General features: G+C 34.5%; 2 protein-coding genes and 3 non-coding genes across 5 annotated transcripts; 1 reads left to right on the forward strand and 4 right to left on the reverse strand.

The window, feature by feature from the left end:
• The first annotated feature begins 598 nt into the window (after nt 1–598).
• On the forward strand, nt 599–4,453 carry LOC25492067 (external alternative NAD(P)H-ubiquinone oxidoreductase B4, mitochondrial). The gene is made up of 10 exons (XM_013600118.3): nt 599–690; nt 836–1,076; nt 1,162–1,368; nt 1,784–2,034; nt 2,323–2,542; nt 2,640–2,744; nt 3,105–3,368; nt 3,458–3,579; nt 4,001–4,120; nt 4,211–4,453. Exons 1-10 carry the CDS (start codon nt 599–601, stop codon nt 4,296–4,298), a joined length of 1,710 nt encoding a protein of 569 aa, XP_013455572.1. The 3' UTR covers nt 4,299–4,453.
• Nucleotides 4,454–6,600: 2,147 nt separating this feature from the next.
• Nucleotides 6,601–7,108, reverse strand: LOC25492066 (uncharacterized). Its single transcript, XM_013600117.3, has one exon. It carries the CDS (start codon nt 7,007–7,009, stop codon nt 6,740–6,742), a length of 270 nt encoding a protein of 89 aa, XP_013455571.1. The 5' UTR covers nt 7,010–7,108; the 3' UTR covers nt 6,601–6,739.
• Nucleotides 7,109–17,310: 10,202 nt separating this feature from the next.
• LOC112421513 (small nucleolar RNA Z152/R70/R12) lies at nt 17,311–17,422 on the reverse strand. The gene has a single exon (XR_003011839.1). It is a non-coding gene; the product is annotated as a small nucleolar RNA Z152/R70/R12 (small nucleolar RNA).
• Nucleotides 17,423–17,500: 78 nt separating this feature from the next.
• On the reverse strand, nt 17,501–17,586 carry LOC112421510 (small nucleolar RNA R11/Z151). Its single transcript, XR_003011836.1, has one exon. It is a non-coding gene; the product is annotated as a small nucleolar RNA R11/Z151 (small nucleolar RNA).
• Nucleotides 17,587–17,623: 37 nt separating this feature from the next.
• Nucleotides 17,624–17,720, reverse strand: LOC112421505 (small nucleolar RNA Z157/R69/R10). Its single transcript, XR_003011831.1, has one exon. It is a non-coding gene; the product is annotated as a small nucleolar RNA Z157/R69/R10 (small nucleolar RNA).
• Nucleotides 17,721–18,213: the final 493 nt, after the last annotated feature.

Consider the following 18,213-nt stretch of genomic DNA (forward strand, 5'->3'; position numbering starts at 1 on the left):
TCGGCATGCGGTTGGTCTTCTGACCAGCCCAGAACAATTAATTTTGTTTTTAATATTGATGAGAATGCATCAAAATTAAACTCATATAATCCAATCTCGACCTCCCATCACGCTTGATTGGAAATGAGATTGATATTGATCAAATATAGGTCCTCTGATTTCTTTCACTCCTTCGACATTCAAGTCATTTACATTTAAGCATTACAAGTAAAACAATTTTTTTTAATAACATTTGGCACATTGTTGCATGATTTCTTACATTATCTTTACTGGTACATAATTTTTTACATTAAGATCCGAGAATTAAGCCGTCAACATTAGCAGCTTATCCTTGACCTCAAATATGATATCCTTCTTGTTTCAACATTTTTACAACATGTTTTTGTTTTTGGCCATGCAATATTTTTCAACTCCGTATACATTGGAGATCTATGTAAAAGAGGAAACTCTATTATGTTACTCTTCCGATTTTGCATGCATGCATTCATTGTTTTCTTCTATCTCATTTGCAAAAGAAAGATCAACAAGGTGGTAAAAAGTATAACACAAAAATAAGCATTAAAGAAGAAACATTTACTAGATAGGATAGGATTTCACTATGAGTTGGTCTTCCTTTTATAACACAGCCTCTAGGGTTTTCCATGAGTATCCATCCTGGTCTAAGTCTGTTGTTGTATGCACTATAATCAGGTAATAACATATTCTCAAACTTGATTTTGTTATAGTAATTTTTCAAATGTTTTATGTATTACTCTTCACTTGAAATCTTATTGAGGATAATGCATGTAATGGATTTTCAATTTTGATCTAACTTTTTTTTTTTTTTAAATTGCAGCGGTGGAGGTTTAGCTGCATATAGTGATAGTGGTGATCAAAGACCAAGAAAGAAAGTGGTAGTGCTTGGAACTGGTTGGGCTGGAACTAGTTTTGTGAAAAGCATGAAAAACTCATCTTATGATATTCATGTTGTTTCACCACGTAATTATTTTGCATTCACTCCTTTGTTACCAAGTGTTACTTGTGGCACTGTGGAGGCACGAAGCATCATTGAACCTATTCGAAAAATCAGCAGAAAGGTATTGAAATATATTTAAGTATTGAAATATACCACTTTTAGTTTTGAGTTTGATTAGTATGAACGGTGTTTATGCCTTGCAACAGAGTGGTTTAGATGTTCAATTCAGTGAAGCTGAATGCTATAAGATTGATTCAAAGAACAACAAAGTTTACTGCAGATCTAGTCAAGACAAAAAGCTCGGTGGCGTAGAAGAATTTTCCATTGATTATGATTACTTAGTAATAGCTATGGGCGCTCGTTCTAATACTTTTAACACACCTGGTGTTGAGGAGCATGCCTACTTCTTGAAGGTAAGCAATCGCAAAAAATGTCCATCGATGCGTCTGCAATTGCAGTTGTGATGTTGAAATTGTAATTGCGGTTACCATGCAAACCTTTATATTGTAGTCTCTATACTGATACCTCTGATCAAAGACGTGTCTGTGTCCAACACCTACACATGTGATTGCGTTCAAATGATTTATTTTCTCAAATTATTACTGGTGTTGTCGTGTGAGTGCTAGTGTCGCATCCAGTGTCTGTGTCGGTGCTTCATAAATTGTTGTAAAATGCACACAAACGTGATCAATGGAACCACAGTTGCAGTTATGATGCCATTGCCACAACTTCTAAAACTGTTATAACGTGGCCGCAATTGCAGTTTCATATTGCAATTTAGTATTATGGTTATATTATTCTGAAATTACTTATATTTCTCTGAATTAGGAAGTGGAAGATGCTATGAGAATCCGCACAAAAGTGATTAACCTTTTTGAAAGAGCAAGCCTCCCTTCTGTACCAATGGAAGAGAAGAAAAAACTTCTTAGTTTCGTAATTGTTGGTGGTGGTCCAACTGGAGTAGAGTTTGCTGCAGAGCTACATGATTTTGTGCATGAAGATCTCTCTAAATTATATCCTTCTCTTATAGACCATGTCAAGATTACTCTCCTTGAGGCTGGCGATCATATCTTAAACATGTAATGTATATTTTTTTCGCTATATTCGAATAATAAGGTCTATGGCTTTAAATTGTGGTTGCAGTCACGGTTGTGGAGAAATATCGGCAAATACAGCTGCAATTGCGGTTACGATTTTCTGAGACCTCTGCTCTAAAACTTTTATATTACAAATGCAACTGTGGTTGCAAACTGCAATTTCGAACAACACGAAGGCTATTAAAATGAAATAACTTGGATTATTAGAGTGAAGACAAGCATGTGAAGTTAATGTTAACATATGATTAACAATTTCTTGATTCATTATAGGTTTGACAAGAGAATAACAGAATTTGCTGAAGAAAAGTTCAAAAGAGATGGAATTGATGTGAAATTGGGATCAATGGTTGTCAAAGTTGGTGAAAAAGATATCTCATCCAAAGAAAGAGAAAGTGGTCAGGTTGTTACTATGCCTCATGGGATGGTAGTTTGGTCAACTGGTATTGGTGCTCGTCCTGAAATACTCGATTTTATGAAACAACTTGGCCAGGTTTGTTTATAGTGTCCGTGTTCCTCTAAATTTTTCCAAAGTTAATTAGTATCAGACACAATTCAATTTTGTTAGCTTTGAATTGTTTATGTGATAGATTAATCGGCGTGCATTGGTGACCGATGAATGGCTAAGGGTGGAAGGGTGTGACAACATCTATGCTCTAGGTGATTGTGCGACTATAAATCAGCGTAGAATTATGGTACGCATAATCTATATATGCATTCAATATAATTCACTCTTAATTTTAGTAATTAAAGGTGAAAAAACAATACTGTTGTTATCTTTTTAGTCGTGCTATGAACTAGAGTAATGTTTCCATCAAAAATGAACTAGAGTAATGTTAATTTCACTAGTTTTTTTGTACTCGAAAGACAAATATAACATAGCAATGTTATGTCCGCTCGGTCTATGAATGTGTGTTTAAGATGATTGGTTTTGCGATAAAAAAAGGTTAGCGGCGCAGCTTGTTGCCTGCTTGCCTTCTATTTCCGTGTAATTGTCTATATATACCGTTTATTAATTGAGTCAACACTTTTTCTTATACTGATTTTACCTGCAGGAAGATATAGCTGTGATATTTAACAAGGCAGACAAGGACAGTTCCGGAATGTTAGATCTTAAAGAATTTCAAAACGTTGTCGGTGACATTATTGAGAGGTATCCACAAGTAGACATTTATTTAAAGAAGAATCAAATGAAAGAGATGGCCACTTTGCTAAGTAAATCTCAGGAAAGCCCTACTACAGAAGTGGACATTGAATACTTCAAACAAGCTCTTTCGAAAGTTGATTCTCAGATGAAAAATCTACCTGCAACTGCTCAGGTAAATCTTACTTTTATATCTGTATTTCCTGCTAAAAAAATTTACTTATATATATTTTGGTTGTTGCTTCCAACATCGAATCATTCCAGGTAGCTGCTCAACAAGGAGCCTATCTTGCAGACTGTTTCAACCGCATGGAATTGTGCGAGAAATATCCAGAAGGCCCTCTAAGGTTTAGGGGAACAGGACGCCATCAGTTTCATGCCTTCAGGTACGTCGAATGCACAATTTAATCTTTAACTTTGCTATCAAATTTTTGAATCGTTGTTTTAGAAAGAATCGCTATTGCAATCCTTGATATCGCAGAAAATTTTGGTAAAATAAGTCTGACTGGTGCGGCCTTGGTTGTGTTTGCATTATATTGTTGTTGAGACATCAAAAATCATAACGTCGCAGCCCAGATTGCAACTTTGATGAGCTCATATGAAATAAAATATAAAATAATTTTTGTGTGTCCAATCGATGCAATGAGATTTAAACCTAGAAATTCATACGCATAGTGCCCAAATCCTTCGCCACTAGACCAAACCAAGGCTCATGGCTTAAATGGATTTACATAGTTACTTAGTAATGGATCATACTACAAAAGTAAGTGGCTACTGGCTAATTCATTTCGATATATTTGGAAAAAGGTACTCGCATTTTGGACAATTTGCTCCTCTCGGGGCAGAACAAACAGCAGCTCAGCTTCCGGGAGATTGGGTTTCAATTGGACACAGCAGTCAGTGGTTGTGGTATTCGGTATATGTAAGGTATTTTTACGTTCAATAAATGTAAACTTCGATAAATGTTTGGTATATATGCTTTTATTTCATCCTCTAACGATTCCTAAAAACATGCAGCAAACTAGTCAGCTGGAGAACAAGAGCTTTGGTGGTATCTGATTGGGGAAGGCGATTCGTATTTGGCAGAGACTCGAGTCAATTATGAGATCTAGTTTCAAAGCTTGCACTACACTTAAGAGCATTTTTCATATAGATTTTATTGCCATGAGAAAAACACATGATCCAAGTATAAAGAACATTCTATGAATTCCTCATCTTAAAGAACATATCTTTTGCAATTCATATCGGTAACTGGTTCCATGTTTTGAGCTTGTTGTTTTGTTGGCGAAAATCGTACTTACTAAATGATCTTTATATGTAGACACCACTGAGAAAATTACATAACACAGAAATTTTTGTAGTTCAGCAGCTCTTGTTTATGTTTACCAAAATACTTCGATAAATGTATCAACTGTCGCAAATATTAAAGGTTTGATTGGAATAAAAATGATTTCCTGATATGACCAGAAGCTTGGATTCATCTAATGCGATGCAACTTGTCTTTCTTGCTGAACAAGCAAAGAGTATACTTTGCCAATACCGAAAAGAGGAACCATTAACATGATTTGAGACGTCACAACTGAGTATTGCTCATTGAGTCCTTTGAGAAAACGTATCATTTGATTAGAATCTTTATACTTACGCACTATGAAGGATACGCGTAAATAGCCTCCGAATCGTATCTGATACGCCAATCGATACGTATTTAAGGAGTATCGAAAAATTTATAATTAAAAAAAGAATTAAAATAAAAAATTCCAATACGTCACCGACACGCCGCGATACACCGTCGACACATCTCCGATAAGCCTAAGATACGTCTAACTTTTTAGCTTTCCTCTCCTTATTCATAACACTTCTAACGTTTTCTTCAAAAAAATACTTCTAACGTTGAGAATATTTCAATGTTTCGATAGTTACCCAATAGTTAATATCATTAAAACATAAAAAAATTGTATAGAATCATTTTCATGAGTCGAACTAGCAATGAACCTCGCTATTGAATTGAAGAAGATGGAGTGCTTGCCTAACTATTGAACCAATGAAACAATTGATGTTTAATATTGAAGCCATTGGTATATATTCTTTCAAATTAACAGGTTACAATCTAATGAAAAATTGTTCCTTCTCTATAAAAAGAGACAAATTATTAGCAAAACAACATGAATTTGCTTATTTCATATGCCAATTTCGTTATCCAAAAATTTTAGAGTCCAAATTCTAGCGGACCCTGGTTTAATAGATCAAAACCTATAAAATGTATGGAACGACCCTGCCTAACAAATTCCAATTTTCTTAATTATAATAGCTTGATTCTAATATTGGTTCATTATACATTTTCTGATTACAACATTGTGATGGTGTTTGAATCATCTATTTTAATTTGAAAAATGCTAACTATTGTCTTTAGACACTAATTAAGAAGATAAATATATTAAAATATCATTTTGTATGGTCAGATACCATAAAGATCTAAAAATAAAATATTCTTCAAATCACTTTGTATAATCCAATGTCACAAAGGTTTAAAAATAAATAATTTGTAATTTAAAGAAAAAATATATAATTTTTTTGACTTAAATGCACTTTTCATCCTCTATATTTTAAAAAGTTGCGATTTTAATCCCTTATAAAAAAATTTAGATATTTTGACACCTAATTATTTTCATAATACAAAACTTTTCTCATTTGAGAAACTAAAAAATTATATTGGAGTTTGAAGGATTTTGAAGGACTTATGTGAATTTTTCAAATTTAATTTATATTGTTATAATATTCTTAATATTAAAAATATATGAATTATAAGCACTAGTTTATCACTATCTAAAAAAAATTGAATGGTTTCTCTATTTTCATTTGACTTAAATATGTATTTGATTCTTGCAATTAGGGGTCGTTTAAAAATTGGTCTCTGTATTCGCTAATCCTTCCAATCATTAATCATTTAAAATTTAGTCCTTTACCAACTTAATCACTGCCACGTCACTAATTTGATGACGTGGCAATCACTGCCAAACATGAAATTCCAATTTTGCCCTTAAGAAGAGGACAAAATATTGAAGAAAGAATTGGAAATCCAGGGGTAAAATTGGAATTTCATATGGTGTGACAGTGATTAAGTAGGGAGAGGGACGAAATTTTAAATGATTAAACAATACATGGATAAATTGCCAGAATTAGCGATTACAGGGATTAATTTTTAAACGACCCCTAATTATAAGGATCAAATACATATTTCAACCTTTTCATTTATATTTCTCACCCTCCAAAGTTCTCCCCTCCCTCCGAACTCCACCAATTTATACAAATACCCCAAAACCGATTCTCTCTTAACTCAATTTTTCTAACGCCATTAAATTGATCGGGAAAATAGAATTATGATTCTTTTCTATATCAAATTAGACAACTTCCAAACCAAAGAAACTAAATTAAAGAAAACTTTAAATTTAGCAATGCTCAACACTATCATTGATCAAAATTTACAAGAATACTTAACACACTTAATAGTTAAGCATTGTTTCCAAAATATAAAAAAATATAGCCCCTTTAATTGGGACCCCAACAGCTTAAGTACATGACCGTCCTCAATGACTCCTCAGACTGATTTGGCTTGTCATCTTTTAGTCTTTTAGAAATCATAGAAGAGGATGAAGAAGAAAGCTTCTTTGCTTGAGAGAAAGATCTAACATTGTTTTTGACATGTTGTTGAGCTAATTTCAAAGCATAATTCCATCTACATATGCCTAATTGGTCTTTCAAGGCTTCCACAACACCAACACTAGCTGCCACTGTCCAAGCTCTTATTCCTGAACTCATCTTTGTGTATTGAAAAGTAAGTAATTATGTAAATTGTAACTATTGTGTTCTTGTTGGATTTTTGAAATGTGAAGAATGATGAAATGGATATGAAGTTGTACTCTTTATATAAAGAAGTTTATGGCCAGAGGTTTTTGGGAAAACCAGGGGTAGGAAGCTAGTGGTTTTTAAGAAAGCCAATGGATTGTTTTATGATGTATCATAATCCAAGTTACACGCATCATGGGTTGTAATCAACACGTGTCTTTGTCACCGAATTTGTTGCAAGCAAAACCAATGACTACTTAAGTTCAATCAGATTGGCTTACACATTTATTTTTTTAGGCAAATTTTATGGTACATCCAATAAATTTGGGTGTATCGGTATATCAAGTCGTAAAATTAATAATAAATGAGTTGTTTTTTTGAAGAAAAATAATTATTTTCTATCATTGACAACTAAGATAATTAAATTTTATATACTAAAAGTTTCGACGAAATAAAATTTAATTTTTAAGAATTTTTATTACTCATAACAATGAATATTGATTATTTTTTATGACAAAATGTAAATTTTGTAATATGATCCTTATAAACAATGAAATGATGGTTTTTCTTATGAAATGATATTTTCTAAAATATAAATATTGACAAATACCTTTTTATTTCATTAAAGTGATCTTTAATTTATATATTTTGTGAAACAAGAGTACCGGTACACTCAAAATTGTGAGTGTACCATAGAAGTTCCCATTTTTTTATGGGTATTGTTAACCAGTGTTTCGAAACACTGCTTAAGAAATCTATAAATAGAATTTCTGTCTTGGAAATATAAATAGAATCATATTTGCTTCCACATTGTGTTATGCTTGCTCCTAATAAAAGAAGAGAAATGATATTTGTTCAACCACTTTATGACAACTTTTTGATAACCTTCTCTCTAATATTCACATTATACTCTTATTCTCTCTCTTCTTTTTTCTCTCTTCATTATTTTTGACCAATGAAAAGAGAGAAAAAAAAGTTGTCACAAGAGTTGTCTCAAATGGATGTTCAAATATCACTACTCATACAAGAAAAGTCTTGTACTAGTATTAAAATGGGATCACTAAAATAGTTAGAGAAAAGGGATATGTGTGGACTAGGTCGGATATGTATTTTGTTTTTGTTTCTGGATCAAGAAAAAAAATAAATCGATCCAATAATTAAAACAGTAAGAGATATTCTTACATAGACACAAAATTTAAGCGCACATATAAATCAAAAATATTAAAAGATAAATAAAATAATCACATCAATCAATATCTCTTTAATCCTCTCCTTTTAAATTTTTTGAATTTCATGTGTATTTGTCTAACAAGTAATATTTAGTGCTGTGTCTAATCAAGTATTTTTCAAACACTAAAGTTAATAGAAAATATTCTTTAACATTCTAACAATGGAGAAATGATGATTGACAAGAAAAATGGAAAGTAAATTGATAAAGTTACTCTTCATTCATTCTAACATTAATGTTACACCACTTTTATTTATCAATTAATAATTACATCATTTGTTTATAAAAACTTATTTGTTTTGCTTACTTAACTTATCAGAAATAATAGGATCAAAGAGATTGAGATTAACTTCATAGGAAAAGTATAATTGATAGGAAGAAACATAGGAAAAACTCTTAGAATTCATTATAAATTGTATTTAAAAAGATTGATGAATGAGTATATGGTTGGTCCTTTTATAGACCTCAATTACCCTAACTACTTGTAACTAACTATAGTTCTTTCTAACTCACATTTAACCAACTCTAACTACCTTAACTAACTCTAGTTATCTCAACATAACTAATGTTATTGGACCTCATTTAACATTCTCCTTTTTTCTTTTGGATAAAATTTTCTCACTTTTTTTATAATCTCTTTAGTAAGGGTCGATCTTGCAGGAATTTTGTCCTCCAAGTCCATTAGTTCAATAATTTGCATTTTTCCATTATATTCACTCAATTTCTCGTGTGGGTTGTTGTAGCATTCTACACTCGTTATATTTGTAATTCAGTTACAAATGACATATTTAATACTCTTAAAAACAACAACCAAGTTATATCCTATTAAATGGGATCGCTTATATGGATTAAATTACGTCATAGTGTTTTATCATAAATCATATTTAGATCCAACTCATTGACCTCTAAATTTTTTCTAATGGTTTCTCTTATAGTTTTTTACGGTATTCCTCTATTTCTTTTGACATAACTTTCATCCATCTGATTTACCCTTCTTATGACGGCATCTACGGGTCTTCTCTCTAAATGTTCAACCATCTAAGACTATTTTCTATCAACTTTTATACCATAGGTGCCATCCTCACTCACTCTATAATGGTGTCATTCCTAATCCTATTTCGTCTAGTCTTACCACTCATCCAGCACAACATCATCGTCTTCACTACACTTACTTGATTCTCGTGTTGACTCTTAACCTCCCAACACTTCGTTCATACAACATCGCTGGTCTAACTGATGTCTGATAAAACTTTTCTTTGAACTTAAGTGGTACTTTCTTATCACACAAAACACCTGAGGCTCTTCTCAATTTCAACCACTCAGCTTAAATACGATGATTTACATCTGCTTCTATGTCTCCGTCATTTTGTACTATGGAACCAAGATTTTAAACCGTGTAATTTGGGGTATGATATGATTTCCAACTTTTACCTCCAAGGTAGACTAACTTCTCCTTTTGCTAAAGTTATATTCCATAAAGTTATATTCCATATACTTTGTCTTGCTTCTACTCAAGCGCAAACCATACGCTTCTAAGGCTTGTCTCTAGGTCTCTAGCCTCCCGTTCAATTCCTCCCTCAACTCACCAAGCAAGACTACGTCATATGCAAAAAACATACATCTCGGTGCTAACTCTTGGATGTGTTCCGTAAGTACATCTATACTAGTCGAAGCTTGCTGATACATATCCTTGATATAACGAATATAGGCAACCCTAACCCCTTTCTTCGCAAGTGCTTTCCACAAAATCTCTCTAGGAACTTTTTCATATGCCTTTTCAAATCAATGAAAACTAAGTGAAATTTTTTTTTATCCGTGCAATATTGTTACATCACACGTTGAAGTAAGTAGATTGCTTCCATTCATACCTGGAGAGAGCTTAACTACCGAACATAGAGAATTGGTGATGGATGTAAGGGTTAAGAGGAGTGTGAAGAGAAGAGGCCATAGCGGGGCTCCACGAATAAGTGGTGGCATTTAAAGGCTGAAAAAAAAAAAAAAAAAGGATTTTCCAACACAAGATCTTAGAGGAAGGTTTCAGGCAAACACAAGGAAGCTCTAATGATATGTGGGACAAGATGACAAATGAGATAAAAAAAAGTAGAAAAAACGCTTGGAGAATCTAGAGGTTTTGGGGTAAAGAATCTTGGTGGTGGAATGACAATGTTTAGAGTAAAGTTTGGATCAAAATACATTGTTTTAAAGATTGGTCTAGGTGAAAAAATACCGAAACTTGAGATAAATATAAGATAGATAGGGAATGGACTAAGAAGGCGGTGGGCGAAGCGGGAACTCACACTTTTGAAGGATTATACCAATCTTTAGGTACCAAGGAGGGAGAGAAATCTATATATATTCTTGTTAAGGAACGAGAAAGAAAGATAAGAGACGTGGACTAAGTGAAATGTATTAAAGATGAAGAGGGTATAGTCTTGGTTCATATGAAAGGGATATTAACGATAGATGGAAGAAGTATTTCCACAACTTATTTAATGAAGGGTATGAGATCTTACCATATTATAACAGACTAGACATCAGAGAGGAGGACTAAAACTATAGCTATTATCATCGGTTCAAGAGCACGAGGTAAAAGAAGCGTTGAAAAGGATGATTAATGACAAGACAGTTGAGTCGCACGACATACCTTTCGAAGTGTGGAAAAGTCTTGGAGATAGGAATTGTGTGGGTCACCAAACTTTTTAACGAGATTATGAGGACGAAGAAAATACCGGACGAGTGGAGAAGCTGCACTTTAATTCCCATCTATAAGAACAATGTGATATACATAATTGCGTGAATTATAGGAGAATTAAAATTAATGAGTCATACTATGAAGTTATGGGAAAGGGTGATTTAACGAAGACTAAGAAAAGAAACTCGAGCTACGGATAATATAACCAATTTTATTTGATGCCTGGGAGGTCGGCAACATGATATCCCAATCTTGTAAGTGATAAGATGCTCCTCTCTTTTCCTAAAACACGTACCGGCTATATTAAGATCAAAAGCAGATGAAAAATCTAAGATTCATTTACCCTCATTTATCTCCCCGAGCCCATACCCCTCATGCAAGCCCTCGAAACCTCTTGAAACACTCCCTACATGCCCTTTTAAATCCCCTCCTAGAAAAATCTTTTATCCTAAAGGGATACCCTGAATTACACCTTCTAACTGCTCCCAAAACTTTACTTGTGTTCTTTTATTCCTACATGAGGTACATAAGCGCTAATTACATTAAAAATGTCTTGTTCCACTACAAACTTTAGGTTTATAACCTAATCTCATATCATTCTAATATCCACAATATCGTTCTTCCACTCCTTGTCCATAATGAAGGCTACCCCATTTCTTGATATAACATCACCAGTGTACCAAAGCTTAAATTATTTCGCCTTTTTTCCCACTCACTTAGTTTCTTTTAGGCACATAAAATTAATCCTCCTCTTAGTCATAGTGTCTACTACTTGCATAGATTTTCATGTAAAAGTGTCCATATTCCAAAGTGAAACTTATTCTCATGAACTAGCTTCCTTACCTGCACTCGTTCACGAAGATGTGAGAACCCTTGCTTATTTTTCATTGAATCCAGAAGTCAAGCGACCCTTGCTCATTTGACATTGTACTCGAGCTATACAGTGCATTGCTTTTGGGCAACGACCTAACATTCACACTATTTTATAGTTAGTCCATGTCATAGAGACTCAACAAAGTTTTACGTTGACTGTCGAGAACACAACCCTCTCCTTTTACCCGGACTTGGGACCGGTCTTGGTAGGATTATTTAATACTCTTCAAAAAATAAAAATTATTTCTTTTATAAAATAAGTTGTAACAAACAACCACTTAATATTTTAATTTAAATTAACAATCATGTCATTTGCCATAATCAAATGTTCTACAATCAATCATGTCGTGAGTATAGTCATGAGTATTTTCCTTTTATCATCCTCCATGTGCGACAAGATCGAAAAGATTATGAATTCTTTCCGGTGAGTTAAGATTCTCTCTATGTCCAGGTATACTCTATTTATTTAGGGTATTGGATGAATGACCTTGTAGCAAAAAAGGATGAGAATTGTTGTTCCCACATGTTGTTTGGCTGAGAAACACAAGTAAATTACCCAAATACCCCCTCGGCAGTTAACTGCCGAGAAATTTGAAATCCGGCTGCAATTAACTGCCGAGGAAAACCTCGGTAGTTAACTGCCGAGGAAATGTTTCATCAGATGAAACAGCCACCTGCTCCCCCTACACACTATTTTCTTCATCAACTTCATTTTCCATCTCCATTCCAATCCAAAAATCCAATATTTTTTCCATCAATCCTTGATCCAAAATCATTCAAGCATCAAGCATAGGAGGTATCAACACACATTTGACGTAAAAAAATAGGTATTGTGCATTTTATTCGATTGATTTTTTTATTATTTTATGGGTATCTACGTGAGTTACGTAGAACCCTGTCATGGGAATCCTCGGCAGTTAACTGCCGAGGCAAACCTCGGTAGTATAGTGCCGAGGAAAACCTCGGTAGTAAGGTACCGAGGAACTCTTGGTGAAAATTTTTCACAACGAAAAATGGCAGCTACTGCCAATTTTCAAAAAAAAATTTCTTTTATTTTTTTTTTGTTTTTTTTGTTTTAATTCATCATGGCATTGATGTTTATACATTAGTTAGTTGTTAATTCATATTTATATGTTATATAATTATAGTAATGGTAGAGAACGCGGAAGATGTTCCGGGAGAGACAAAACAAAATTTTGTTGAAAATTCCGGAGATGTCAAACCGCCTAAGGTTGAAGCGAAACCAAACATTGATGGAGCTTCTGTCAATGTTGAAGCTTCAAAGATGTTTCCGGCTCCGGTGTCCTCCCACTTCAAGCCCACGAGGTCGACACGGCTAGATTTTTTTCAGACGACGTCAAGTCGAAAGATAAAGATGAATTGCTTGAGTGGGTGCGTCGACAAGCAAATAAGGCGGGATTTACAATTGTCACACAAATATCAAGCTTGATCAATCCAATGTTCTGGCTAGTGTGTGAAAGGAGTGGAACTCACAATGTTCCGAAAAAAAAACCGAAGCATGCGAGAACGGGCTCAAGAAAATGCGGTTGCTTATTCATGATTAGTGGATATCAAAGTAAGCAAACAAAGGAATGGGGATTGAACATTCTTAATGGAGTTCACAACCATCCCATGGAGCCAGCTTTAGAAGGACACATTCTTGCCGGTAGATTAAAGGAGGACGACAAGAAGATTGTACGTGACTTGACCAAGAGCAAGATGCTTCCAAGAAATATTTTGATACATTTGAAGAACCAAAGACCACATTGCATGACAAATGTGAAGCAAGTGTACAATGAACGTCAACAAATATGGAAGGCAAATAGGGGTGACAAGAAGCCGTTGCAATTTCTAATCTCGAAGTTGGAGTAGCACAACTATACTTATTACTCAAGAACACAACTTGAAAGTAACACTATTGAAGATATTTTTTGGGCTCATCCAACTTCCATTAAGTTGTTTAACAATTTTCCAACGGTTTTGGTTATGGACTCCACCTACAAAACCAACATGTATAGGATGCTAATGTTTGAGGTAGTTGGGGTGACTTCAACCGATTTGACATATTCGGTTGGGTTTGGATTTATGACACATGAGAAAGAGGAAAACTTTGTTTGGGTTTTAAAAATGTTGCGTAAACTTCTTTCGTCAAAGATGAATATGCCTAAGGTGATTGTTACCGATAGGGATATGTCTTTGATGAAAGCGGTTGCACATGTTTTTTCGGAAAGTTATGCAATGAATTGTTACTTTCATGTGCAAGCTAATGTTAAACAAAGGTGTGTCTTAGATTGTAAATATCCTTTGGGCTTTAAAAAGGATGGGAAAGAGGTGAGCAATCGCGATGTGGTGAAGAAGATAATGAAGGCATGGAAAGCTATGGTTGAATCGCCCACTCAACAGTTATATGCAAATGCATTAGTGGAGTTCAAAGATTCATGTAGTGATTTCCCAATTTTTGTAGATTATGCCATGACCACCTTGAATGAAGTGAAGGACAAAATTGTGAGGGCATGGACGGACCATGTGTTGCATCTAGGTTGCAGGACCACAAACAGGGTCGAATCGGCTCATGCTTTGTTGAAGAAATACTTGGACAATAGTGTGGGTGATTTGGGTACTTGTTGGGAGAAAATACATGACATGTTGTTGCTTCAGTTCAGTGCTATACAAACATCCTTTGGTCACAATGTTTGCGTGTTGGAACATAGATTCAAAGATGTCACTTTGTACTCGGGATTAGGTGGTCATGTGTCTAGATATGCTTTGGACAACATTGCTTTGGAAGAGACACGTTGTAGGGAAACATTGTGCATGGACAATGACATTTGTGGTTGTGTTCAAAGGACATCTTACGGCCTACCATGTGCATGCGAAATTGCTACTAAGCTCCTTCAAGAGAAGCCAATTTTATTGGATGAGATATACCACCATTGGCTAAGGTTATCTATGGGCGAAGAAAGTAACGAAGTTGCTTTTTGTGTCGAGGTTGAGTTGAAGGCTATTGTAGAACATCTAAAGAAACTCCCTTTCCAAATGAAGCTTGAGGTCAAAGAGGGTTTGCGGCAGTTGGCATTTCCTGAAACCACCTTGATGTCTCCACCACCACGAAAAGTACCAACCAAGGGAGCAAAGAAAAAAGTCGACATTGCGAGGTCTAAAGGAAAAATTACATCGACTAGTCGGATCCCTTCTTCTTGGGAGGTTGTTGATTCCCAAAATCCGGATAGCCAACCGTCACCATCACCAACAACATCATCGTATAAAAGGAAAAAAGGTGCTCGTCTTGGTAAAACATCACTTTCCCCACTTCCACCACCTACTCGGTATCCAAAGCCTAAGGTTATCCCGGTTATGCGTCCTATTGATTATATGCCACGCTTCATGCTTCCATTTATTGAAAAAGTGGTGGATGTTATCGGCGATGGACATTACGGATTCCGGGCTATAGCCGAGTTCATGGGCTTGACCGAAAAAAATCATCTCATGATCCGTACACATCTTATTCAAGAGTTGATAGATCATAGAGATGATTATGTTGAAGTATTTGCGGGTGAGGATCGTTATAACTACATTTTAAACGGATTACATCCTCCCTCAAATACAAAAACTTGTGCACATCTTGTTGATAAGTGGTTGACTTTTCCGGACATGGGACACATTGTTGCTAATTATTACAAAATGTGTGTGGTGGTGTTGACAAATCTTGAAGTTGGAAAGTCGGAATCGTTTTTCCCACTAAGAGGGCCACCACCGCCGGGTAATCAAAAAACTCCCATCTTGTGCCTTGGGGTAATTCCAAATCATTTTGTGCTTATTTCCTTGAAGAATGGTTGTGCACTACCTCCATCATCTACGGAGTGGCACAATCACAAGAAAGAAGATGCGGTGACTTGGGAAGATGAGTATTTGGATCAACATGAGTTGTTCCGAAAGCTCATGGTTATTGAAAGTGGAAACAAACCGTCCAAACCACAAAGGGAGTCAAACAAAGTGGCGCCTATTTTGTTGGACACTCCCGAAAAACCAAAGCAACAATTTGAAGTTATTGCGGAAGATGAGAAAGATTCTATGTCACTTGATCTTCTCTAATCACTTGGTCTTTAATGAGTGATTTTTTTGTCGGTGTTAGTTTTTTTTTTTTTGGTAGAAATGACACCGACGTATTTTTTGGGGTCGAAATTGTAACGCCAATTTTTTGTGGCCAATATATAAGTAACATTATGTAATTTATATTGATATATATATATATATATATATATATATATATATATATGATAATATGACTTTTATGTGGTAAAACTAGTGCAATACTTATTTATAGCTTATTAATGTTTACGCATTTGAGTTATTCGTTATTACATTCCATTTAATTTTGTTCTAATCTATGATTCTTTTCTTAAAGCTTTTTTCAAGTGGGACATGTCTGAGGTTGCACAAATTGAAGGGCGTGTTAGGTACTCCGCGTTTAAAAAGACGGTTAAGGTTATGATAACGCCGACGGACTATCTTGACAATTTGAAGGCACAACTTAACACTTATTTTGAGCATCTTGGTGAAAATAAATATACACGTCACTTGTTTGGTCAAATGCCATGCATAGACCTAGGAGAAGATAGAGATGAATACGCATGGAAAACGGCAAGCTATATGCCTTTGCTTATTCGCGACGACGACGACGTCGGATTTATGTTTCGGAATATGGTGGAAGATAATATATTATATATGTATGTTCGTTCCATATGCAATTGCGTTGAATGTAAGTAGGGATTTAATTTAATGATGTGTAATGAGTAGTTTAATTATGGACACTTTGTAATGTTTTGAGTAGTTTAATTTGATGAATTTCAAACGTTTGTTTAATTTTAACCAAATGTCGGTTTAATTTAATTATGAACAATTGTAAAAGATATTGTACTTATCTTCATTATGTCCGACTTTCAATCTTGTATGAATTATTTTGCCTTTGGAAATGCTCTGGTTTAATTACAGGTAAAAACTGGCCGAAAAAATGGCTTGGAAATGTTTAGAATTATGCAGACCCACTGTCTGCATAATCAGTTTTCCTCGGCAGTTAACTACCGAGGTTTTCCTCGGCAGTTAACTGCAGCCGGATTTCAAATTCCTCGGCAGTTAACTGCCGAGGGGGTATTTGGGTAATTTACTTGTGTTTCTCAGCCAAACAACATGTGGGAACAGCAATTCTCAAAAAGGATTCAACACATGTAATTTTTAATTAAAAAAAATTAAAACTTTGCTTCCTCTTCTTCTATCGTAAGCCAGTAATCACCTCATAGCTTCATCTTCCTCAATCGTATCCCTCAGCGCCATATCTAACCACCGTTGCTTCTCTTCTCTTCCACACCAGTCTTTTCATTTACCCACTTTCACTGTAAAATATAATTATGTCTCTTATTCTGTCACTTTTACCCTTGCCAGTCTCTTTTACTGTAAAATTTCACAGAGATAATTTTGTCTTAAGGTGCTCAGTGGAAGGAGAAGTCGTTTTAAAAATAGGCTCACGGCAAAACCATTATAATTATGTCCACTGCCCACAAACACTTCCTTGGTGTTTTAATCTCATCATCGCACCAATTAAACACAAACAAAAAAATCAAAGTAATAAAACCAAAATAAAAAGCTATTGATGTTTCTATAAAAATAGCAATAATGGCCTCAGTGTGTGTAACATTCAGATCATCGATATAAAACCTCACTGAAATCCGCTAAGATAAAGTATATTATCATCATAATCAAAGAATTAACAGAGAAGAATCAAGATCAAATTTTCATGATATGTGCTCAGACAGCCAAGGGTTTGTAATCAAATTATGGATGAAGATTCCCATATCAGAAACTCTAGTCCACATAAGTATCGTCACAGCACAAAATTCAAACAGAAAATACATAAATTCAAAAGAACAACGATACAATGAAATTAAGATTGAGAATACAAAAATCCTAATGAACAATAAAATGGTAATAGATGCTGAGAAAAATTGTTACTGAAGTGAGGCAGAGCTGGAATATATAGGCAGTGAAGTAAAGGAATTGGGGTTTATGAACAAGTGGGCGGAGGAACGTGTGGGTTTGGATCTTAAGTTTCAAACCGGAGGCCCATTATCATTTTTGTGTGTTTATTTCACTTTTGATATTTTCATTGATTTTTGTTTTTAGGGTTAAATATGTTTTTGATTCTTATAAATATACCAAAAAAATGTCTAGTCCCTCCAAAATTTATGGTAGATTTTTAGTCTCTCAAAAGTTTTTCATCACTCCGTTTGGTCTATATTTTTTAGCCAACTCATGTCTAACCTTCATGATTTTTTAATGAATTTTTCAGAAAATGTGTGGAATATTATGGAAATATCTTAATTTTTTTTT

This window comes from Medicago truncatula, chromosome 4 (genome assembly GCF_003473485.1).
Source record: "Medicago truncatula cultivar Jemalong A17 chromosome 4, MtrunA17r5.0-ANR, whole genome shotgun sequence".
NCBI lineage: Eukaryota > Viridiplantae > Streptophyta > Magnoliopsida > Fabales > Fabaceae > Medicago > Medicago truncatula.